The sequence below is a fragment of the Glandiceps talaboti genome, chromosome 6, assembly GCF_964340395.1.
Source record: "Glandiceps talaboti chromosome 6, keGlaTala1.1, whole genome shotgun sequence".
Lineage (NCBI taxonomy): Eukaryota > Metazoa > Hemichordata > Enteropneusta > Spengelidae > Glandiceps > Glandiceps talaboti.
Window position 1 is genome coordinate 11,315,135 of NC_135554.1, and position 25,340 is coordinate 11,340,474.

The 25,340-nt window shown below is 37.4% G+C and overlaps 2 protein-coding genes across 2 annotated transcripts in view; one reads left to right on the forward strand and one right to left on the reverse strand.

The window, feature by feature from the left end:
* The first annotated feature begins 253 nt into the window (after window positions 1–253).
* LOC144436765 (alpha-amylase-like) lies at window positions 254–3,811 on the forward strand. The gene is made up of 3 exons (XM_078125623.1): window positions 254–399; window positions 1,105–1,355; window positions 1,932–3,811. The coding sequence occupies exons 1-3, from the start codon at window positions 254–256 to the stop codon at window positions 3,809–3,811; spliced, it is 2,277 nt and encodes a 758-aa protein (XP_077981749.1).
* Window positions 3,812–5,100: 1,289 nt separating this feature from the next.
* The window catches only part of LOC144436325 (HEAT repeat-containing protein 1-like), a 42,867-nt gene continuing 22,627 nt past the window's right edge, over window positions 5,101–25,340 (reverse strand). Inside the window, exons 24-43 of the mRNA XM_078125081.1 lie at window positions 25,119–25,237; window positions 24,243–24,364; window positions 23,194–23,322; window positions 22,254–22,493; window positions 21,763–21,895; window positions 20,982–21,157; window positions 20,119–20,171; window positions 19,650–19,773; window positions 19,145–19,288; window positions 18,247–18,465; window positions 17,673–17,800; window positions 17,167–17,266; window positions 16,422–16,574; window positions 10,055–10,189; window positions 9,323–9,427; window positions 8,487–8,655; window positions 7,830–7,987; window positions 6,996–7,154; window positions 6,148–6,256; window positions 5,101–5,657 (exon numbers count right to left, since the gene is read on the reverse strand). Coding sequence (XP_077981207.1) covers window positions 5,569–5,657; window positions 6,148–6,256; window positions 6,996–7,154; window positions 7,830–7,987; window positions 8,487–8,655; window positions 9,323–9,427; window positions 10,055–10,189; window positions 16,422–16,574; window positions 17,167–17,266; window positions 17,673–17,800; window positions 18,247–18,465; window positions 19,145–19,288; window positions 19,650–19,773; window positions 20,119–20,171; window positions 20,982–21,157; window positions 21,763–21,895; window positions 22,254–22,493; window positions 23,194–23,322; window positions 24,243–24,364; window positions 25,119–25,237 — 2,764 coding nt within the window. The 3' untranslated portion in view covers window positions 5,101–5,568. The remainder of the gene's footprint in view (window positions 5,658–6,147; window positions 6,257–6,995; window positions 7,155–7,829; window positions 7,988–8,486; window positions 8,656–9,322; window positions 9,428–10,054; window positions 10,190–16,421; window positions 16,575–17,166; window positions 17,267–17,672; window positions 17,801–18,246; window positions 18,466–19,144; window positions 19,289–19,649; window positions 19,774–20,118; window positions 20,172–20,981; window positions 21,158–21,762; window positions 21,896–22,253; window positions 22,494–23,193; window positions 23,323–24,242; window positions 24,365–25,118; window positions 25,238–25,340) is intronic.

The following is a 25,340-nucleotide window of genomic DNA, read 5'->3' on the forward strand; positions in this document are numbered from 1 at the left end:
CAAGTTGTGCGCCTAATAATATTCTAATGTACACATGCAACACTCTGCTATCGGATTACGTACAATACTTAATATAAACAGTCATATATACAAAATTGCAATCCCCTGCCCAGCTACGCAATATATGTAATTCATTCCCAGGGTCCGACTAAATATCTATCATGGTGCTAGTGTGATTCTCAACTTCGTGAAAATGCCTTGTAAAAATCTGTACATTCTTCACATTTCAGCACAGTGACGTCATCCTGGCAATATGAGGGTTCTTGTATATTCCTTCATTTGTATATGCTTGGTCTACGTATCTACAGCTCAGAAAGACGCTAACACGTATAATGACAGACAGGCTATAGTACATTTGTTTGAATGGAAGTGGACGGACATTGCAGATGAATGTGAAAGGTAAGGTAATATTTTTATATTAACTGTATGTCATTTCAAAGTGTACAATTCAAAGTACTACCTGGTGATACTGAAGACAATGTAGTTAGATTTCAGCAGATCTGCATGGTCATTGTTGTATACTACAAACGTATTACGTCAGTATTGCTCATTAAACATTATAACGTAATTGGTAGATTACAATTTTAATGACGCTTGTATGATCACTCGTTAAAACTGAAAGATCTTTCGTTGTGTACCCTTCTTTAATCAGTCTTTACAAACGATAGAATGTAGAGAACACATCAAGTTAATAGTCATTAGAGAGAAAACCGCTATCTATGGTAACTGTTAAGAGTGCCCACAACGACGAATTCTTCATACTGCAAACATTTGAAAGTGTGCCTATCTTAATTTGCATATTACAAAGGTTCCACACGACCTGCAGGTAGGGGTTGTCCTATGCCCCTTAGAAATCGATGGAAACTTGAAGACCTGAAGAGACTGCTGTGACAAACACGTAAACTTCGGCAATAAAATCTCACAAACAAGTCTTCTCATTTTGGCCTGATACTATAGCACAGATACACCCTTCAGATAATATAGACAATGAAAGTATTATAAACGCATCCGCCTTCGAAAGCACATTCCCTCTACCACCGGTCGTAGAAGGTGACAGACGGACTGTGGATAAGTTTAACAGACTCTCGTACTTCTCCAATGTAGATTTCTTGGACCAAACGGTTTTGGGGGTGTACAAGTTTCTCCACCGAATGAGCATCGAATCATCTACTCACCATCATGGGACACGGATGTCAGGAGACCCTGGTACGAACGTTATCAACCAATCAGCTATCAGCTCACCAGTCGTAGTGGTAACGAGACTGAGTTTACAGATATGGTGAAACGTTGTAACGACGTTGGTATCAGGATCTACGTTGATGCTGTCATAAACCACATGTGTGGTGAAGATGCAGGTAGGCAACCGTAGACTTGTATTCAATATTATTCCCTCTGGTTGATTTTCAATGGCTGTGTTTTCTATATTGACTATTAGTGTCTTCCGTTACTCCGTGTTTTCTTCAATGACTCAAAATATGGCGGTCTGGTTTGTTTTGACAACAGATTTCAGTTTTTAGACAATTTGCTTTCGTTTTTTTTTTTACAAAGTAAACTGTCGATGCAGATAATGAGGTAATCCAGTTATTACCAATATGAATAGTGTTTGTGAGTTTAAAAAAAAATTCTGGCACAGGTTTGAAATTGAGTTATGCTCTCAAGGAAAGCGAAAGCTGTGAGTTCATCCCAAAAACTAAAATATTACTGTAAAAGTGGCGTTAAATACTGCAGACTCGTTTTTTGAAGGTTTAGGCATCCTTCCGGGTGATTCCTACCTCTATACTAACGTAAATACGAATGCGTATCAGTTTATTTTACAGGCGACTATTACTATACTGCTCCACTGCACAGTAGTAGGAGACAATACACGTATCTTGCACTGAGTGAGAATTCTATATTACTACTGTACTAGTAAACATTTCTCCTTTCTTCAGGTCAAGGGTCAGGTACTGCTGGAAGTCCATACGACACTGGTAGTTACAGTTTTCCTGGCGTTCCGTATGGCTCCGATGACTTTAACGGACCTGAAGGCAACTGCAACAGTGGAAGTGGTCAGATAGACGATTACGGTGATGTCAACCAAGTACGTAATTGCGACTTGATCGGTTTGTTGGACTTGGACATGGCATCATCCGACGTCCGAGGGAAAGTAGTCGAGTACTTGAATAGTCTCATAAGTATCGGTGTAGCTGGTTTCCGAGTTGACGCCTGCAAACATATGTGGCCAACAGATTTGGAGAATGTGTTCAACCAACTGGATGACCTGAACACGTCGTACTTCCCTGGTGGATCGAGACCCTTCGTGTATCAGGAAGTCATAGATCTGGGTGGTGAAGCAGTTTCTGCTGATGAATACACCGACCTGGGCAGGGTAACTGAATTCAGGTATGGCCAGTATATTGGCGAAGCTTTCCGTGGTAGAAACCAACTCAAGTGGTTAAACACCATTGGGGAATCGTGGGGCATGCTAAGTGACAGCAATGCACTCGTGTTCATCGATAACCATGACAACCAACGTGGACATGGAGCTGGCGGTTTCAATACCATCTTAACCTTCTTCGAAGCAAAACTGTACAAAATGGCTGTTTCCTTCATGTTGGCTTATCCGTATGGCTTTACACGGCTGATGAGTAGTTACTACTGGGACAGACAGATAGAGGGCAGTACTGATAAGAATGATTGGGTCGGACCCCCACATGAAACAGACTACACTACTAAAGATGTAACAATCAACCCAGATGGTTCATGCGGTAATGATTGGATGTGTGAACACAGATGGCGCGCTATCAAAAACATGGTCCGGTTCCGTAATGCTGCAAGTGGACAACCTTTAGATAACTGGTGGGATAATGATAACGACCAAATCGCATTTTCACGTGGCGATAAGGCTTTCATTGCCATCAATAATGACAACAGTGCACTGAGTGCTACGCTGGCAACTGGTCTTCCATCGGGCGAATACTGCGATGTCATGCATGGCGACTTCGATTCGGAGGCCATTACTTGCAGTGGTCCAACTATAACAGTCGATGGAAGTGGTCAGGCGTCCATCTACATTGATAACAATGACGACGAGCCAATGATCGCCATCCACGTCGATGCTAGAGTAGGAGATGCAACTCCAGGTGGACCAGATGTGACGGACAGTCCAGGCGCAACCAGTTTTCCAGGTATTGGAACTACAGTTGACATGCCCCAAACCCAAGCTCCACCATCCAATGGATGGCAACGCACTGTGATTTTCATCCAGAAGAGCACTGTAACTGGTCAAGATCTGTTCTTGCTTGGTGGTATTGATCATAGCCAACGTTCCGGCTGCACCGATGACGTATCAACCAGCAGCTGTGCAATTCCCATCAAACATAATGTTGGTGGCAGTAATAATAAATACAATGACTGGAAGACGAATGACCAATTCTTAGATTGGTACGGCGCAGAGAAAAACCAGGGTTCATACTATGGTACTACCCCTGCTGGTTCGCCAATGGTATGGACCACTGATAACCAGAACCACGGCGCGAACGTAGCTACTGACGGTTATGGGTACGAACCATTGAATCAATGGGGTGACCACTATTGGATGTTGGATATTGACATGGATTGCGATCTGACTGAGAATGGATGGTTTGAGATGAAAGCTTTTCTGCAAGGTGGTGGTGTTGATGGTTGGGAGAGTGATATATCACAGTACGGTAGTTGTAGTGGCAGTGCTGGTGGCAACAAACCATACTCAAGCGGCAATCATTTGGGTAGATGTGGATACGTCAACATATTTTACTTCAATAGCGACAACTGCATTATCAATAATTTCTAAATCTATATCGTATTCTTAGAATAATAAGATTGGTAACTATTGTCGATTATAAATATGAAACGAAATGAAAGGAAGTAAAATGCTTAAACACATGTACAGCTACTTTTGTCTGAATATCTGGTCATAGTAGTTGGATTATTTGGTTTAGTCGTGTGGTTTCGGTGTACGTAGTAGAGTTGATGGTGTGCGGATGAGAGTGAGAGTACTTTTACGTCCGTGTAGATGCTCCACATTTTCATCGTACACATAACAATTAAACTAGACTGTAAGATACGCCCTCATCGGCTTGGTCGATGTGTGAGGGCGCCCCACACGGCGCACCTTACATACTAATTGGGCCTAACAAAAAACTGTGTTGTTCGGATTACCCTCAATTTTAGAAGAGGTAGATTTTGTTTTTTAAATTTGTTATATTTTTTCATATGTGAGTGTCTAGTTCAGGTAGTTATGTTTTCCATATAGTCTCTGTGTCATTGGTTTCTTCTGATCAGATGTACAGCCATTACAGATTGGAAGAGTTTTTCAGTTTCTGTATCCACTATTTCTTGCGAGACTTCACAATTGAGGCGATTTCATTATTTTTTTCACAAACACAAGTTTAGTAGGACGGGTCGAGTAAGCGGAACCAAACTATTTTTTAGGCATTACCAACATTCCATATGTAAACTTTTCAGACGTATGCATCTATGTCGAATCGAACAAATCACTATGTTCTTCAAACTTCTCCACCTCCATAGGGTCTGTCTGTCTGTCTCTGTCTCTGTCTCTGTCTCTCTCTCGAAATTGAAATGTTTCTAAATTTGATGTACTTTGAAAAATAAGTATACATACATACGTCATCAGGAAAACACTACCATCATAAAAGGTGTCTCTTAACCATATCACATCACAAAATCTACAGTTAAACTGGATATTACGAAATAGTTTTTTCATTTTAGCACATCATACGTCAATGGAACAATTCACCAGACCACATCATCCAAGCCAAAACTGTTGTGGACTTTAAAAAAATTAGACTGGACCAGTACCAGTAAATGAATACTACACATGTACATTAGGGATTATATGAACCTTTGAGGCCCTCTTCCCTGTCTTGCCATGGTTAGTCTAGAAAATCTCAGTATCAGTGTAATATAAAGCACTTTCAAGTATTTCATCATAAAACTGATATATTACCGATTTTATTACTTGATCATAATACAAGTACAACTGATTGTACAAGACATAGTACCCTCTAAGAAGTACAAATGTAACAGTATGAATACTATATCATCAAAGGAATCAGACAGTAATATCACTCTGAAAATAATTAAGACAAATTTTGTCACTCAATGATGAATTCCATGTAATTAATTCAAGACTATTTTTCAGTCAAGAAAAATATGAATGGCACTAAGGAGCCTTGTTACTACGAGTCAGACAGGTAGTGACAAGACCACCTTAGGTCATGAAAATTTTCCAGCTGATGAATAAAGAAATATATTATTATACCAGTACAATCAGAATTTATCAACGACATTGTCATGACGTGGAAAGACCAGGGTATAAATATCATATATTTGTTCACACATGATTAACTTGGCTTGCAAGTGGATACAATACTCCACAGTATCAAGTCCGTGACCTGTACACAGTAAAAAATATTCACTGTTTGCAAATATTTGTACTAGAAAACATGTATTCCTTGTTTGTTGAATGATAATTTAATGACAGTGAGAAGGGACAGAAGCCCCCAAAACATATCAACTATTCTAGGATTAGAAGTATTTCTGTAAAGATTCTCCAATAGTCTTCTCAATTTCTTCAATCACTTGACGACATTGTTTCTCAACCTCCTCAGATTCATCTACAAAACAAAATATCAGATTAAATTTAAAAAAAAAAAGATTGACTCAAACTTTATGTAAATTTAAAGTATTAAATGGGTGGAACGAGACTTGAAATGATCTCTACAAACATCACGATACATATACTTTATGCTATTTATAAAGTTCCAGGAGTTGTCACATCATTTTCCAATGCTTTCCTTGTTGGTCAACAATGAGTTTATTTTGAAAACTGCAAAGGGATCTTGGGTGTGTCAACAATGTCATATGCCAGGAGTACAACTTCGTACAGCATTTTACTAGCAATCTGCCATTTCACTTTTACTCACAGAACTTTCTTACAGCCAGTTTTTTTAAGAAACGACATTCAACCTCATTCAGTGTTTACACTATCTTGGTTTCAGGGTGATTATATCCAAAATAAACAAGGCATTGCTATCACCCACTTGTTTAGTTTACGTCTATCTTAGTTTTCTGATATCACATTTTCCGCAGTAGTATTACGCTTACCTTCTAATAACTCAGCTAGGAATGGAATAGTCTCAGGAACAAGAATCTGGAAATCTTCATTCAGTCTGTTATGGATTTCTTGTAAGACTGACAGTGCTGCAAAACGTACCTGGATATAACACAAAAAGACATATTACTAGCATGAACCTGTCTATCTTGCGTGGGCGAGGCACCAAACACTTGCCTAATAATGTCATCTTTTTTCATCGATGAAAACAGATTCAATCCAAATTCGTACAATAGAGTGTTATTTTATCAGTGGCACGGTCATTCTTCTGTGTTGGACCTACTTTTTCTAAATCTCTGTTCACACGACATTTTAATACTAAACGGAACAGGACCCTTTACATAATTTTTTTAAATTATTGTCACGGTGTATATATTTCACCATTTAATGATATCCGGCAATATGAAGTCTTATGACCTAAGCAGTCTATATATTTTTGATTGATAACGACAACGTCAGACAGTACTTGGTAATTGTGTGGTTTCCATGACGTATCGTCACCGGCAGCAATGGTTAATTGTCCAATAGACTGAAATACTTTATGGGTCAAAATGACAAAAAAAAAGTTTTCTAGTGAGCTACAACATACTAAAAAATAGGTAGGTTAGGATATCATTGGTGTATCCATAGACAGTCCATCAACGAGGGTCTATGGTGCATTAAATGAAATAGATGTGCATCAGTGACTCTTTGTTTTCACTTAGAACACTGAGCCAAACACTTCAGAAGAAGAACAAACCGTGTGAAAGTTCAAAGTGTTCCCCCTAGTCTTTCACACTGTACAAAATCACATGTACATCTATCTCTCTACCAAAACTAGCTGAACTCCTTGACAACTGACCTTTGCAGAATCACTTCTAGTTTTCAATAAAACTTGGTAATTGAGTGGTTTCCATGACGTATCATCACCAACAGCAATGGTTAATTGTCCAATACAAGGTGTTAGATGGGATGTGATTCTCTCTTGATAAATATCGGCACCACCTTGGAAATTATCAATCTGGTGTAAAAAAAAAACAAACAAACAGAAAACTCAGTTTTGTTATTTTCAGTAAAATTTTCATACATGAAAAAAAATTTCTAAACTTGGAGTAAACTTTACAAAAATTTCACTGTATTCAAAATCACAACAGACAACTTAAATTCTTAACTATTAGTGACAAGTGAATTCTGTGCGGCCTACTTTTATAAACACTCTTCTAGATGGTTTTATAACATTGTTTTCATACAGCCTGCTGTCATTGGCTTCTGTCACCTCATATAGGCTAGTGACACATAGTGACCTCAATTTGCATATAGCAAGGTACTAGTCATGTTCTATTCTCCCTAGGGCACTAGTCATGTAGCATGGAAGTATTTTCATTGATTTGCTTTGACTATGGAATGAATATGTGCCTGAAAATATGATGTGTTAGATAAAATGCTTATTGACTTTATTTGGGTGCTAATAAATATCATATTACCCCCTCCTGTTATTATGTAGCAACCATTTCCCTTGGCTGAACAGCTGCTGCATTAAACTGCTCTCAGGGTAATAGACATCTATTAGTGCCCTCATAGCCAGGTAATAAAAGTGTATAAACATTTGGAATGAGTAGACTACTGAAACAGACCAATGAAATTCTGAGACCTACACTCGATGTTTTTATTATCAGCACAGTTTTGATATCCCTACCTGGTCAACAAGTGGCTGCATAAGACAGTCAAACCTGTCCTTGTTCATAAAACCCTCAGTGTCATACAGGAAACATTTATGTAGACAATCAATGATGTATTGTAACAGTAAGGAAGACTTAGCATCACTAGACTCATCGCTTCCAAAGAAGGCTACATCTAGATATAAACAAGAGAAATGAAAATGTGATCATTCATTAGAAGTGAATATTTAACAGCCTGCTTGATTACAACCATATACAACAATGAGACAAAGCCAACCAAATTCTTGTGTTGGGGTGATTATTATCTTTTGCACAATGATAACTAGCCTGAAAAGATTATGTTACAACATTAAAAAAGTACAAACACAAAAATACTTTAATTAAAGCAAATCTAATCTCTCTTCTGTCGTAATCGTAGACTGTGTACATTCTATTCTACCAGCAAAATCTTTGGAATTGTGCTACTTTAGTTTCAATGGTCATTCACATATTTCACTTTCCTTCAAGATATCACAGTACTCTGTCATTGAACATACAAAACAAGTGTAGATATTACACAATGTCTCCCTCACACCCCTATCACCATATTTCTTTTGTTTTTACTTGGTCTGGGCAGTCCAACTTCTCCAACATAAATAGCAAGGGCCATTTCTTACAGAAACCCACAAACTTACCTGTATTGGATAGGTTATTATCATTTAGCAAGCTGGCTGAGTTTTTAACAAGGTGTCCAGCAAACAGAGTAAACAATCCTTTCAGTTTGTCAGCTATACAGTTAGACAGTCGGTAAAATGTGACCAGTCTGTCTTTTGGTGCATCACTCCTGGTGGCCCAATCATATAACTGTAACAGAACATTATACAGTGAGATACATAGCAGACTTGTAGATTTATAAAAAACAACAAAAATACTCAGCTGGAGTAAAGAAGGTTTTCTGAAAGTGCTAGCTACATTGTAAGTGCCAACATACCCCCTTTCAGCATAGTTCTAATATTAATGGTTCATACGAATGGCCTCCCACAAATAAATAAATAAATAAATAAATAAATAAATGAATGAATGTATAAATGTAAAAATAATTAAATAAAAAAAGAAAAAAAAGAAAGAAAACAATTCAGAAGCTTATCTCCCTTGAGCAATCAACTATAACTTGAAGGGAATAATACAAGATACAACAATTCCTAGTTTTTCCAAATACACACATTGCATCATTCTACAGTGCCAAATGAATAAATCTTACAAGAGGAACTGCAGGTTGACGCTGGGCTAGCAATCAGAAAGGGATTCTTGAGCTATATACAGGTGTAAGCTACACTCACCTGTGGTTATAGGTATGCTTTCTATAGACTTGTAGACAACTACTACATTGTACATAATGTGATTAATATGAATTTCAATGCATTATGTGCCACGTGTGTGTGTGTCAGGTTGGTCAGCCACTAGAGGGAGTTACGTATGAAACAGGTTTCCTCTATGTGAACTTTACAAAAATCATACGACTACCACGTACCTTGAAAAAGACGGGTTTGAATGACGCTTCTGATGACTTCATTACGAGAGATAGAAACGCTTCTATGACATCACCTTCAATACTGGATATAACGTCCAATGGAGACTGTACCAAAAAAGACATACTGCTAAGATTCAAGAACATACAAAACAAACTACAGGAGAACTGAAGTTGCCTTGGTGTTTCACTCATGGTACATGATGGTTTTAATACAAAGACACACACAATTCAACTCTAGACTAACAATAACAGAGACACAACACACACAGCAGGATCCTTTCCCTAATCACATTGAAAAAAGATCAAGCATTGCAGCTATACTTTTACAGTGCTGTAGAAACAGGCTTCTGCAACATGTTAACTTGTGTGCTTCTACATCATGTATCACGAGTGAAACAATAAGGTATCTTCAGTTCTGTTGTATTCATCACACATATGATACATGTAAACAAATTACAGCAACCATTTTGTTTGTTTTGTAAAAGTTACTTTAAACGGACACACTTCTACCAAATTACTCCCCAAAAAGTGACCATGTACTTGAAATTCAAAGTCACTCTTTGCAAGTTTTATTTTCCCTAATTCTATTTCCATCAACAACAGTATAAAGTACATCAGTGTATGGAATATTTGACAACAGAATACAAATATCTCACTATTTGTACGGATATCCCAATTAATCTGAAATTTGACAAGTACTGTCAAGACGAAATGTCTGACATAAAACTTTACCTGTGTATGCGTAGCTCTGTAATCTAACGCTGTAAGGAACAATGTTAGTATAGTACTCTGATGAGATGTTAGGTCTTCTTTCTGCATTGTTGAGATGGATTCTCCTAATACCTTCATAAGCGGTCCAATACATACCTGGATATATTCATATAAAACATAGCAATGAAATAATGGATAAAATTTTGAAAAACTACAGGTCAGCATAAATTAGCTGGGTGCGATTGCTATGACTAGATAGATACACTATTTGCAGAAATATTGTGAACTACCAGTGCAAACTAAAACTATATATTTACTGCATTGCTATCAACTTCATAACACTGACTGACTACTTACTGCACTGCTATCAACTTCATAACACTGGGTGACTACTTACTGCATTGCTATCAACTACACAACACTGAGTGACTACTTACTACATTGCTATCAACTACATAACACTGGGTGACTACTTACTGCATTGCTATCAACTACATAACACTGGGTGACTACTTACTGCATTGCTATCAACCACATAACACTGGGTGACTACTTACTGCATTGCTATCAACTACATAACACTGGGTGACTACTTACTGCATTGCTATCAACTACATCATGATAACACTGGGTGACTACTTACTGCATCACTATCAACTACATCGTGATAACACTGGGTGACTACTTACTGCATTGCTATCAACTACATAACACTGGGTGACTACTTACTGCATTGCTATCAACTACATCATGATAACACTGGGTGACTACTTACTGCATTGCTATCAACTACATCATGATAACACTGGGTGACTACTTACTGCATTGCTATCAACCACATAACACTGGGTGACTACTTACTGCATTGCTATCAACAACACAACACTGGGTGACTTCTTACTGCATTGCTATCAACCACATAACACTGGGTGACTACTTACTGCATTGCTATCAACTACATCATGATAACACTGGGTGACTACTTACTGCATTGCTATCAACCACATAACACTGGGTGACTACTTACTGCATTGCTATCAACAACACAACACTGGGTGACTACTTACTGCATTGCTATCAACAACACAACACTGGGTGACTTCTTACTGCATTGCTATCAACCACATAACACTGACTGACTACTTACTGCACTGCTATCAACTTCATAACACTGAGTGACTACTTACTGCATTGCTATCAACCACACAACACTGGGTGACTACTTACTGCATTGCTATCAACCACATAACACTGGGTGACTACTTACTGCATTGCTATCAACCACATAACACTAGGTGATTACTTACTGCATTGCTATCAACTACACAACACTGGGTGACTACTTACTGCATTGCTATCAACTACATCATGATAACACTGGGTGACTACTTACTGCATTGCTATCAACTACACAACACTGGGTGACTACTTACTGCATTGCTATCAACCACACAACACTGGGTGACTACTTACTGCATTGCTATCAACCACACAACACTGGGTGACTACTTACTGCATTGCTATCAACAACACAACACTGGGTGACTTCTTACTGCATTGCTATCAACCACATCGTGATAACACTGGGTGACTACTTACTGCATTGCTATCAACTACATAACACTGGGTGACTACTTACTGCATTGCTATCAACCACATAACACTGGGTGACTACTTACTGCATCGCTATCAACTACATCGTGATAACACTGGGTGACTACTTACTGCATTGCTATCAACTACATCGTGATAACACTGGGTGACTACTTACTGCATCGCTATCAACTACATCGTGATAACACTGGGTGACTACTTACTGCATTGCTATCAACTACATCATGATAACACTGGGTGACTACTTACTGCATTGCTATCAACTACATCATGATAACACTGGGTGACTACTTACTACATTGCTATCAACTACACAACACTGGGTGACTACTTACTGCATTGCTATCAACTACATCATGATAACACTGGGTAACTACTTACTGCATTGCTATCAACCACATCATGATAACACTTGGTGACTACTTACTGCATCACTATCAACTACATCGTGATAACACTGGGTGACTACTTACTGCATTGCTATCAACTACATCGTGATAACACTGGGCGACTACTTACTGCATTGCTATCAACTACATCGTGATAACACTGGGTGACTACTTACTGCATTGCTATCAACTACATCGTGATAACACTGGGTGACTACTTACTGCATTGCTATCAACTACATCGTGATAACACTGGGTGACTACTTACTGCATTGCTATCAACTACATCATGATAACACTGGGTGACTACTTACTGCATTGCTATCAACCACATAACACTGGGTGACTACTTACTGCATTGCTATCAACAACACAACACTGGGTGACTTCTTACTGCATTGCTATCAACCACATAACACTGGGTGACTACTTACTGCATTGCTATCAACTACATCATGATAACACTGGGTGACTACTTACTGCATTGCTATCAACCACATAACACTGGGTGACTACTTACTGCATTGCTATCAACAACACAACACTGGGTGACTACTTACTGCATTGCTATCAACAACACAACACTGGGTGACTTCTTACTGCATTGCTATCAACCACATAACACTGACTGACTACTTACTGCACTGCTATCAACTTCATAACACTGAGTGACTACTTACTGCATTGCTATCAACCACACAACACTGGGTGACTACTTACTGCATTGCTATCAACCACATAACACTGGGTGACTACTTACTGCATTGCTATCAACCACATAACACTAGGTGATTACTTACTGCATTGCTATCAACTACACAACACTGGGTGACTACTTACTGCATTGCTATCAACTACATCATGATAACACTGGGTGACTACTTACTGCATTGCTATCAACTACACAACACTGGGTGACTACTTACTGCATTGCTATCAACCACACAACACTGGGTGACTACTTACTGCATTGCTATCAACCACACAACACTGGGTGACTACTTACTGCATTGCTATCAACAACACAACACTGGGTGACTTCTTACTGCATTGCTATCAACCACATCGTGATAACACTGGGTGACTACTTACTGCATTGCTATCAACTACATAACACTGGGTGACTACTTACTGCATTGCTATCAACCACATAACACTGGGTGACTACTTACTGCATCGCTATCAACTACATCGTGATAACACTGGGTGACTACTTACTGCATTGCTATCAACTACATCGTGATAACACTGGGTGACTACTTACTGCATCGCTATCAACTACATCGTGATAACACTGGGTGACTACTTACTGCATTGCTATCAACTACATCATGATAACACTGGGTGACTACTTACTGCATTGCTATCAACTACATCATGATAACACTGGGTGACTACTTACTACATTGCTATCAACTACACAACACTGGGTGACTACTTACTGCATTGCTATCAACTACATCATGATAACACTGGGTAACTACTTACTGCATTGCTATCAACCACATCATGATAACACTTGGTGACTACTTACTGCATCACTATCAACTACATCGTGATAACACTGGGTGACTACTTACTGCATTGCTATCAACTACATCGTGATAACACTGGGCGACTACTTACTGCATTGCTATCAACTACATCGTGATAACACTGGGTGACTACTTACTGCATTGCTATCAACTACATCGTGATAACACTGGGTGACTACTTACTGCATTGCTATCAACTACATCGTGATAACACTGGGTGACTACTTACTGCATTGCTATCAACTACATCGTGATAACACTGGGTGACTACTTACTGCATTGCTATCAACTACATCATGATAACACTGGGTGACTACTTACTGCATTGCTATCAACTACATCGTGATAACACTGGGTGACTACTTACTGCATTGCTATCAACTACATCATGATAACACTGGGTGACTACTTACTGCATTGCTATCAACCACATCATGATAACACTGGGTAACTACTTACTGCATCACTATCAACCACATCGTGATAACACTGGGTGACTACTTACTGCATTGCTATCAACCACACAACACTGGGTGACTACTTACTGCATTGCTATCAACCACATCGTGATAACACTGGGTGACTACTTACTGCATTGCTATCAACTACATCATGATAACACTGGGTGACTACTTACTGCATTGCTATCAACCACATAACACTGGGTGACTACTTACTGCATTGCTATCAACCACATAACACTGGGTGACTACTTACTGCATTGCTATCAACCACACAACACTTGGTGACTACTTACTGCATTGCTATCAACCACATCATGATAACACTGGGTGACTACTTACTGCATTGCTATCAACCACACAACACTGGGTGACTACTTACTGCATTGCTATCAACCACACAACACTGGGTGACTACTTACTGCATTGCTATCAACCACACAACACTGGGTAACTACTTACTGCATTGCTATCAACTACATCATGATAACACTGGGTGACTACTTACTGCATTGCTATCAACCACACAACACTGGGTGACTACTTACTGCATTGCTATCAACCACACAACACTGGGTGACTACTTACTGCATTGCTATCAACCACATAACACTGGGTGACTACTTACTGCATTGCTATCAACTACATCGTGATAACACTGGGTGACTACTTACTGCATTGCTATCAACTACATCATGATAACACTGGGTAACTACTTACTGCATCACTATCAACTACATAACACTGGGTGACTACTTACTGCATTGCTATCAACCACATCGTGATAACACTGGGTGACTACTTACTGCATTGCTATCAACCACACAACACTGGGTGACTATTTACTGCATTGCTATCAACTACATAACACTGGGTGACTACTTACTGCATTGCTATCAACTCCATCGTGATAACACTGGGTGACTACTTACTGCATTGCTATCAACCACACAACACTGGGTGACTATTTACTGCATTGCTATCAACTACATAACACTGGGTGACTACTTACTGCATTGCTATCAACTACATCATGATAACACTGGGTGACTACTTACTGCATTGCTATCAACCACATAACACTGGGTGACTACTTACTGCATTGCTATCAACCACATAACACTGGGTGACTACTTACTGCATTGCTATCAACTACATCATGATAACACTGGGTAACTACTTACTGCATCACTATCAACTACATAACACTGGGTGACTACTTACTGCATTGCTATCAACCACATCATGATAACACTGGGTGACTACTTACTGCATTGCTATCAACCACATAACACTGGGTGACTACTTACTGCATTGCTATCAACCACATAACACTGGGTGACTACTTACTGCATTGCTATCAACTACATCGTGATAACACTGGGTAACTACTTACTGCATTGCTATCAACCACACAACACTGGGTGACTATTTACTGCATTGCTATCAACTACATCATGATAACACTGGGTGACTACTTACTGCATTGCTATCAACTACATCGTGATAACACTGGGTGACTATTTACTGCATTGCTATCAACCACATCGTGATAACACTGGGTGACTACTTACTGCATTGCTATCAACCACATCGTGATAACACTTGGTGACTACTTACTGCATCGCTATCAACTACATCGTGATAACACTTGGTGACTACTTACTGCATTGCTATCAACTACATCGTGATAACACTGGGTGACTACTTACTGCATCGCTATCAACCACATCATGATAACACTGGGTGACTACTTACTGCATTGCTATAAACTACATCGTGATAACACTGGGCGACTACTTACTGCATCGCTATCAACTACATCATGATAACACTGGGTGACTACTTACTGCATTGCTATCAACTACATCGTGATAACACTTGGTGACTACTTACTGCATTGCTATCAACTACATCGTGATAACACTGGGTGACTACTTACTGCATCGCTATCAACTACATCGTGATAACACTGGGTGACTACTTACTGCACGCTATCAACCACATCGTGATAACACTGGGTGACTACTTACTGCATTGCTATCAACCACACAACACTGGGTGACTACTTACTGCATTGCTATCAACCACATAACACTGGGTGACTATTTACTGCATTGCTATCAACTACATCGTGATAACACTGGGTGACTACTTACTGCATCACTATCAACTACATCGTGATAACACTGGGTAACTACTTACTGTATCACTATCAACTACATCATGATAACACTGGGTGACTACTTACAGCATTGCTATCAACCACATCGTGATAACACTGGGTAACTACTTACTGCATTGCTATCAACTACATCATGATAACACTGGGTAACTACTTACTGCATCGCTATCAACTACATCATGATAACACTGGGTGACTACTTACTGCATCACTATCAACTACATCATGATAACACTGGGTAACTGCAGGTAGTAAAATCCTGGTGGCCACAGTATTGGATAGTTTGTCACAGATTGCCTTTAATCTTATATTCAACTGAGACTTGTCATCATTGTCAATGGTTGAAAGTGCTGAAACCTACACAGTGGAAAGAAATGAACACAGGTTAGTGGAAAGAAATGAACACAGGTTAGTGGAAAGAAATGAACATAGGTTAGTGTAGAACAAAACAGTTGACACAAAAGCTATGATCATAGACATTTTGTAGTATAACATGTATGACTAAATAGTCTTTGAATATCAAAACTATTATTATTTGCTTTCATTTATCAACATTCATGGATATATGACTTGGTAATGATGAAAACAGTACATGTAATGGTGACTATTATACATATATGTATTAACTAGCGTGTGTGTGTATGTGTGTATGTATGTATGTATGTATGTATGTATGTATGTATGTATGTATGTATGTATGTATGTATGTATGTATGTATGAATCTATGCATGCATGTATGTATGTATGTATGTATGTATGTATGTATGTATATGTATGTATGTACCGGTACGTATGTATGTATGTATGTATGTATGTATGTATGTATGTATGTATGTATGAATCTATGCATGCATGCTTGCCCATGTGTGTGTGTGTGTATGTATGTATGTATGTATGTGTGCATGTGTGTGCGTGCATGCATGCATGTGTGACTGTCGGCTGACTTACCCTCTTCAGTATATCCAGCAAGTAAGGACTTAGAAAGTGTGGTAGGTTATCCACTACCTTGTGTAGTGCTGTTACAGCACTTAGTTGGAACAGATCTGAACTGTAAAGCAAATACATTTATATATATATCTGATTATCACGGCATACAGTAAGTGATCACTTCCAGATTTGAGTGACTGTCAATATTTATTCATGCACTGATTCTTGAAAACATACAAAATTTATTACAAATATACTTGTCAATCTAAATGCGCAATTTGTCATGAAATTTTTTTGGACAAAGACAAAACAGTTAAATGTAACTGTGAATCCTCAAATTTAATGAAGTCTTTAACACAAGCAATCTGTTATCCACAAACAAGAATAATACATGATTGTGTACTTTTCACGTGACCGACACCACAATTTTCTGCGCAATGATTTTCAAAAGTGTGTATGTTTTAACTGTACTGTGTCTGAATTATCCTTGCAACATCCAATGATTATTAATGTAACACTGTGCATACCTTGCTGTAGATTCATTGTTATCCAGTACTTCTAATAATGGTGGCATGAACTTAGATAAATATGGAATGTTATGAGCTTTCAGATTGGTACATAGTTCAGCTAAGCAGAGCAGAGCACTGGCAGCAACCTGAAAACAAAAAACACAATGTTAACATATTTTGAAACTGTTCACTACCATAATGTATGTAAACATATGACTGTTACATCTTAGTCCTGAATTTTGTTTATTATATGAATATCTTTTTCTCCTCACAAGAATATTTTTCTCTTTACAGGCTTGCAAGACTTTCCAGGATATGACAATGTGTGGTGATGACGCCATGATCATGGAGAAAAATCACTCTTTTTTTTCTTCTTCTATGCAGTAATGAAGTGGCTACCCTTGCATCAATTTGTGCAAGAATGAATATGAAACTAGTGAAAATTTTATTTTACAATGTCAAAATCTTTGGATATAAGTCATTTTTTCTTTTCTTTTTTCAAAGTCTTGTAGTGTGGTGTATTTCTTCCTTGCTTATAAAGGAATTAAAAACATTTAAATAAATAAAATAAAAAGTTCAAAACTCTACTGACCTGAGGATTACTGTTTTCACTTGAGAAAATCCTTGTTACGACTTCAATAACTGGAGTAAAGGACTTCGGATGTTCCAATCCAAATATCTTACACAGAAGTTTCAAACTGTACAGCGCTGTTTGTTTGTTGATGTTCAATTCCTCCATGTCTCCCCTAATGGCTTGTGTTGCCTTGGCAACAGACACTAGTTCATCAACCATGTTCAGCAGGGACGACACCTGAATAGTGGAATGATGTGTAGAGGTCAAGAGAACAAACAAAATACATCACATTACTGTCAGGATAGGTGGCTTGGGTTAAAGGTCAACCGTTTGGAAAATGGTAACCCCCTAGTTTCCTAATAAAATGAGTATTTTGAAAATCTTGAGTCTAACCACCATGGTGTTCATATATGTACTTTACAGTGCCTAAGTACAATGTATGCAAAATATAACTTGCAGTCACGTTGACAGTAGAAATGATGTTGGCTTGGCGTTTCACTCATGGGACATGTTTTTGACACAACGATAGACAAATTTCAAACTCTAGACTACATTTGTACCAATAACAGAGACACAACACACACAGAATCACATTGTAACGTGATAAGCATTGTTATCTGTTTAACAGTGCAGCAGAAACACCAAGGCATCCTCATTTGTACTGTAAAACATATAAACTTTACAGAATAAAGTGCTATGGTTCATACAGTGGTAAACTAATTCATCCATTCAAGGATTTTACAATTTAAAATTTTAACAATTTTGGCATCTAAAACATTGAAAAAAATTACTAATTTTTTCAAATGAAATTTTTCCATCCAAACACTTAAATTTAATTCAACTATAATTTTTCAGTCAAGACAAAGACATAATTATAAAATATGAGCTACTGTCCAACAATTTCATCAACACATACCTGCTGTTCTGTGAAAGGTTCTCTGTGCTGAGCTAGTTTATTATTCAGGAGTTCCATAGCTTTACGACGGACTGAAGCAGCACTGTGATGCATCAACCCAGACACAACGGTTATGAAGGCACTGGTTGGTAGCAGGGCATTCACCTAGAGTGGAAAATAAAGAAAAAACCAATTATTTCACCACACTATATAAATTCTACATGTAGATAAATTCTGCAGTGTTCGTGTAATTACATGACATTCTCAAAATACTTTTCTGCGTTCAAAATATGAGTGGCCTAAGGGGCCTTGTCACTACAGGTTGAAGACAAGTAGTAAGAAAACTTTTATTGTCACAAGTATTTTCCAAATGAATAAAATAAAACATGGGGGGGGGGGGGGAGATGTTGACGTAATCGTACACTTACCATATCTAGTGTATCATTGGTCTTATGTAGCAATGTATTCTACACTTACCATATCTAGTGTATCAATGGCCTTATGTAGCAATATATTCTACACTTACCTTATCTAGTATATCATAGGCTTTATGTAGCAATGCCCTCCAAAACTTGACAGAAGGCTTTTCATGATTGGCTTCTAATGATCTAGCTGTGATGGCCATATACCGTAAGTTTTCCTCTAAAAGACTAACAAGAGATATATACAAGATTAACATCAACGATGATTATAGATCTTCACAGGTTTGCCACATGTACAAATAGGCTAAACAAAACCGTTACTCTTCTACATTTTCTACACAGTACAACAAATTTTATCATACACATCACTAATTTCTCTTTTCCACCACTAGAGGGCATACTTTACTGCACGCTCTAAAGCTGACGGACATCTTCCCTGATCTATCAACTAATAGTATGTCTGGAATATTTCATGTGTGATTTTGGTTGATATTGAACACTTTTCAATGCTAGAAATTAGAGTTAATTCCAATCAAAATACAGATTTAGATAAACTGACAAGAAGTATCCTACCTTTGATAAAGTACTTTCATCTCATTCATTGCATCTTCTGACAACTCAGCAATCTACAAACAGAGAGCAATGAGACATTCATTTTATTTCTTTTCTTTTTTCATTTTTTTCATTTACAAATTGTAGAGTCAGCCCAAATCAGTATTCATCTAAAAACAGTCAGAACTAGAACGACGGCCTCTATATCTTTGTAGTAAGACCTCAGACCTGTGCTCAGAAGGCTACCGTACAAAAACTGAAGGTTTACTGTGCACCTTTGTTCACAGTCAATATGGAGTTCAGTCCTTGGTTATGTGACCTACGGTTGTTTCGAAAAGTTAGCACAACTGCTCGAAGGTCTAGCAGCTAGGCTATGAAGACTCCTCGGTATTTCATTTACTGTACACTTTACAAACTTATGACAAAAAAAAAAAGAGAAAAAAAAAAAAAAAAAAAAAAAAAAATTATGACAAACACTTGTACATTAACCAGTCAAATTAAGACAGCGCTCTTAGCTTTAAACAAACCATCTTTGCTTCACACCCAAATTATGTATTTAGATTTTACTAATGAATGGTCGTAAATATGTTACCTTTCACTTACTAACAGTAAAGATGACTGAAGTGTGCAGTCGAAAATTCCAATTTCAAAGCTTTGTTCAGAATTAATCTGATACTACGATATACCATTGATCACAGATGAATTTTCAGTTGAATTTTTTTTTGTCTATTTGATGCACATTTACTTATCAATGAATTCAGATGATTAATGGGTTGCTTTTCTCTCTGGACTTGCAGATATTTATCTAGCATGACAGTAATTAAGATGTGCTTTCATAACGCTCCACACTTATCTGAATGTTACAAAATTTGATGCTACCTTACCTGACTGACAAATGTTGTACTTGCCAAGAGTTGTGGCAAGAAACTGACAACTACATATTTAAATTGACGTAATTGTTTAGATGTGTTTCTTTCAACATTAAATAATGGTTCTGTTTTCTTCTTCTCAGCTGACTTGGGAGTTCTGCCAGGTCTTAACATTCCAGGCAGTGCAGGTTCTATAAAAAAACAAACCCCAGAGATACATTTTTTGTAATATTTCATTTCTTTGAACCAAAAATACCATAATTTTTTTGTAAACTGAGTATTGCTAGTTTGTTGTTCATAATGTTTGGCATTTTTGTATGTTACAAAGCAGACAAATCTATTTCTCCCTGTGAGAGTATTAACATATATTGCATTGCACTGTACTGCATTGCTTCGTGTTGTGTTGTGTTGTATTGTATTGTATTGTATTGTATTGTATTGTATGGTATGGTATTGCATTGTGCTGTACTGTATTGCATGTATTGAATTGTATTGTATTGTATAACATACTGGGGAATAATATTTAAATATGCCAATTGCTTGTCACCCCTCTTTTGTCTAACATAGATCACTCTATCAAAGGACGAAACCAAAGTATACCTATACATGGGGTTGGGAAGCCATGGATGGAGGGGGTGATGTCAACTTGCTTTTGTTTTTTTTCTTCAGGTAGAGAACACAGGTATTGTAGAATCTGAATCACAACTTTTGACTTGTACATCAGGTTTACAGGTACATGGAGGTGTGGGTGGGGGAGGGGGAGGGGGGGGGGTAAATAGTGGAGGTGTCAACTTACTGTCATCCTTGTCTTCAGGTAGAGAATTAAGATACTGTAGTATCTGTATCAAACTCTTAACTTGTACACCAGGAGTACAGTAATGACAAACTGATAAACATAACTCTATGTCTTTGCCTGCACCAATAATTGCCTGTCATCAAAATGTAAAATCACAACAAACAGTTATTTTCACTTAATAGTAAAAAATTCGGTTCAAATCAAGTTCTTTAAAAAAAAAAAATAGTTGATGTTTACATGCAGCAATAAAATTGTTATTATAATTATCACAGTTTGCTAAAATAGAGTACAGCGATACTAAGCAAGGTTACCATGGCAACCATGATGTTTTATATAATTGTCTAATAAACAAACACACTGTATTACGATAGATATACTATGTTGACAAAATAAATCACCAAATTTTTTCCCTGAATCCATTTTATGACGAGTACATAGATATCACTATCAAAAAACAATAATTTTTGTGTGGTGTTTGTGAGAGAACTAACCTTGTTTTCGGAATCTGCCGAGTTGTCAGTTTTTTTACAGACATGACTGGCCAACAGAAGTATAACCACCGTCCATAGGAATCTATCGCTACCTAGGGTGTCTAGTAACTGTGTTAATACAGGTAACTGACGATGAGCCGGAATGTGGGGTAATGCATCCACAAACACCCTGGTTACCATGACAACCACATCCTCAATGCCGCCTCCAAGTTTTTCTCGCATTGCATCTTCCTCACTTGCCTGAAATGTGAACGAGATAATTAGGATGAGGTATAAAATATGTTATACATGTGAGCAGTTGGAAATGGACATGGAATTTATCATTAAACAAATTTGCATATATACATTTGCATATTTGCATATATGCCTGGGATGTTTAGAACCTTCTGGAATGAGCAGACTCTTTACGCCATTCCCTGCTACCATCTAATTATGTCCATTCTCTCTTTCAGAACGCGTTTTGGGGTTCTCTACGGTGCGTGTGATTTTAACATCTTTCTATGTAATACTTTACTGTTTGTTAAAGCTAGTTGTGTGTCGTTCCTTTTCAGTTACACAGATGTAAGCCAGACTTTGTATACCGACTTATATCTTCCCTTTATCCTTGTTAAAGAATATTAATTCGAAATGTCGGATTGCATTTGTTGATTGGGACTGTTTTACTCGTTACTTATGCACTTCTTTTGCATATACATGTAGTTTGTACATACGTGTCATATATCCAAATTTTCACTGGTCTAGTTACCATTATCTGGGTTATATTAAAATGGGCTGTTATCACCCCCCCCCCCCCCCCCCCCCCCCCCCCCCACTAGGGACTCGCGAAATGAGTTGAAGTGATACAGCTAGTATTTTGACAATGTTTGACTCTTACCTTAATCAATACAGGTATTATAGTTTGTACTATCTTGTTACTATGGTAACAATGTTTTATTCTTACCTTGATCAATACTGGTATAATAGTCTGTACTATCTTGTTGATAACTTGAAAACTGTAGGAATCATCTTGTCTTAGTAAGTTAGCACCCATGAAGGTAAAGATGGACATTATATTGTGTAACACGTGTTCCTGTGAAAAATACAGTTTTTCTCATTATATACTTATAACAGAAATAAATACAAATACATGAAACAAATTTATATAATGTATTTGTGATTGTAGGAGGTAGGTAAATACAACTCTTAACACTGTATTTGTCAATCTCATTTACAGCATTCATATCAAGTGTAGAAGTATAGGGTTTTTTTTGGCCATATGGATGAGGATTGAGTTTTTATTTGGGATTTTTAATTTATAAAACAATTTTATAATGGCTTCATACTTGAAAAAATCAATGTGAGACAACAATTGCCAAGTCTGTGTTTGTAACTAAATAAATTGCAAAAACTTAAAAAATATGTAAAAAAAAGTTTTGTTTTTGTACGTGCAATAACAAACATTTTATACATTTATTAGATATTTAAACTATTTATTCAGAAGAACTACACACCATTGTAATTTGTAAAAGTGAAAGTTTAGGTGAAGCTCTCTTGTCTACACCTGTGGGTTTGTTACATACATGTGGATAGAAGTTTTAGTTTCATTTTCGTAAAATTTCAACTGTGTGAAGGTTTTCAAGAGTTCAAATTTCAAAGTTGAGTTTTATCAATACAAATCTCTAATGAGAGGATAATGAAATATATATAAATTCATTACACTATTTTGCAGCATGCACACTACTATAATGACAATAGACATGAGGTATAATTTCTTGAAGTTCAAACAAAATTAATGGTCAGCAGCCAACTGAACTGTTTCTTTCATGCAGTTACTGTTTATATCATTAACTAAATAAAGTGCCCACACTGTGATGTTTGTGTGTTATCTTTATTGTGTCTATCTCAACATGAAATCTTATGATCAGGCTCACTGATCTTGATAGTTTCGTTTAGAAGCTCGGACAAGCTTCTTCAAAAAAAGAACTAAGATTTGTACTGTAATTTACTTACAGGGAAGAGACCAGCAGCACAGGCTAGTAACAGCATAGCATGGTGATGTGTTTGTGGATTATCCGATACACGTATACACTGGATAATTAAATCTACGTTAAACTGTTCAACACTTAGGATATCTGTTGAGAAGAGGAGACATTATAAATATTTTTATATGGCATATATCATTATCAACACTATGTTCAAACACAAACTGGTTATGACATACACAAAATGTACACATAGTGCTTCGATGTAGTCTTTAACACATACATGAGGGGCTTGAAATTAACAGTACTAGTAGTCCCGTGTCCAAAGACAACCAATTCTTGTCTTGTCTAGACGTTTGGGCTTTTTTTCGATACAATAAGCGAACGAAATTCACAGTGACGGCTTTCCTGAACTCGAAACAATCAAAGGTTTCAGTGGTTCCATCCTCGATAGCGAAGAACAGCTGAGGTCTAGCAGATAGACTAGGGGCTACCACAATTTGCAGCCCACTCAGGCTACAATGTACCATGACAATTTGATTATGCAATGATTTAAAGGATGGAAGATTTACAGACATGAAAGTATTTTAATAACAAACATATTTCCAACAGAGGAACCGTTTTCAGTTCAGGTGCATGGGACTATTGGTCATCATCCTTGGGCTACCACTTTCTGAAATTTTCCTTGAATACATAAAAAATATGTTTTAGGATCGGCAGTGAACAACTAGCTGGGATTGGGTACTGGGAAATAAATGTTGAAGTGGTTGTACATGAGACTACACTGGGACATACTTTTTGGAAGTTTACTCTATTGTGACAAAAATTTTCTACTTGACAAAAATTATGTACAACTATAGATTTTGTATGAAAAGAAATGAATGCATTAATTGGAACAACATACGTTTTGGCAGTGGCTTATTGTCTGGTGATAGTCTCTCACATAAACCATGAATACATCCCAGGATTAACTGTTTTACATACTCTATGGAACCTTGCTCAGATATCTCTACATCCAGACATCTAGAAAGGAAAGACATAACAAGATTAGTACATTCAAAAAAATACAATAGGGAACTTGCAATCCAGACTGAGCATGCTCAGATGCGAAGGACTATCGGATTAT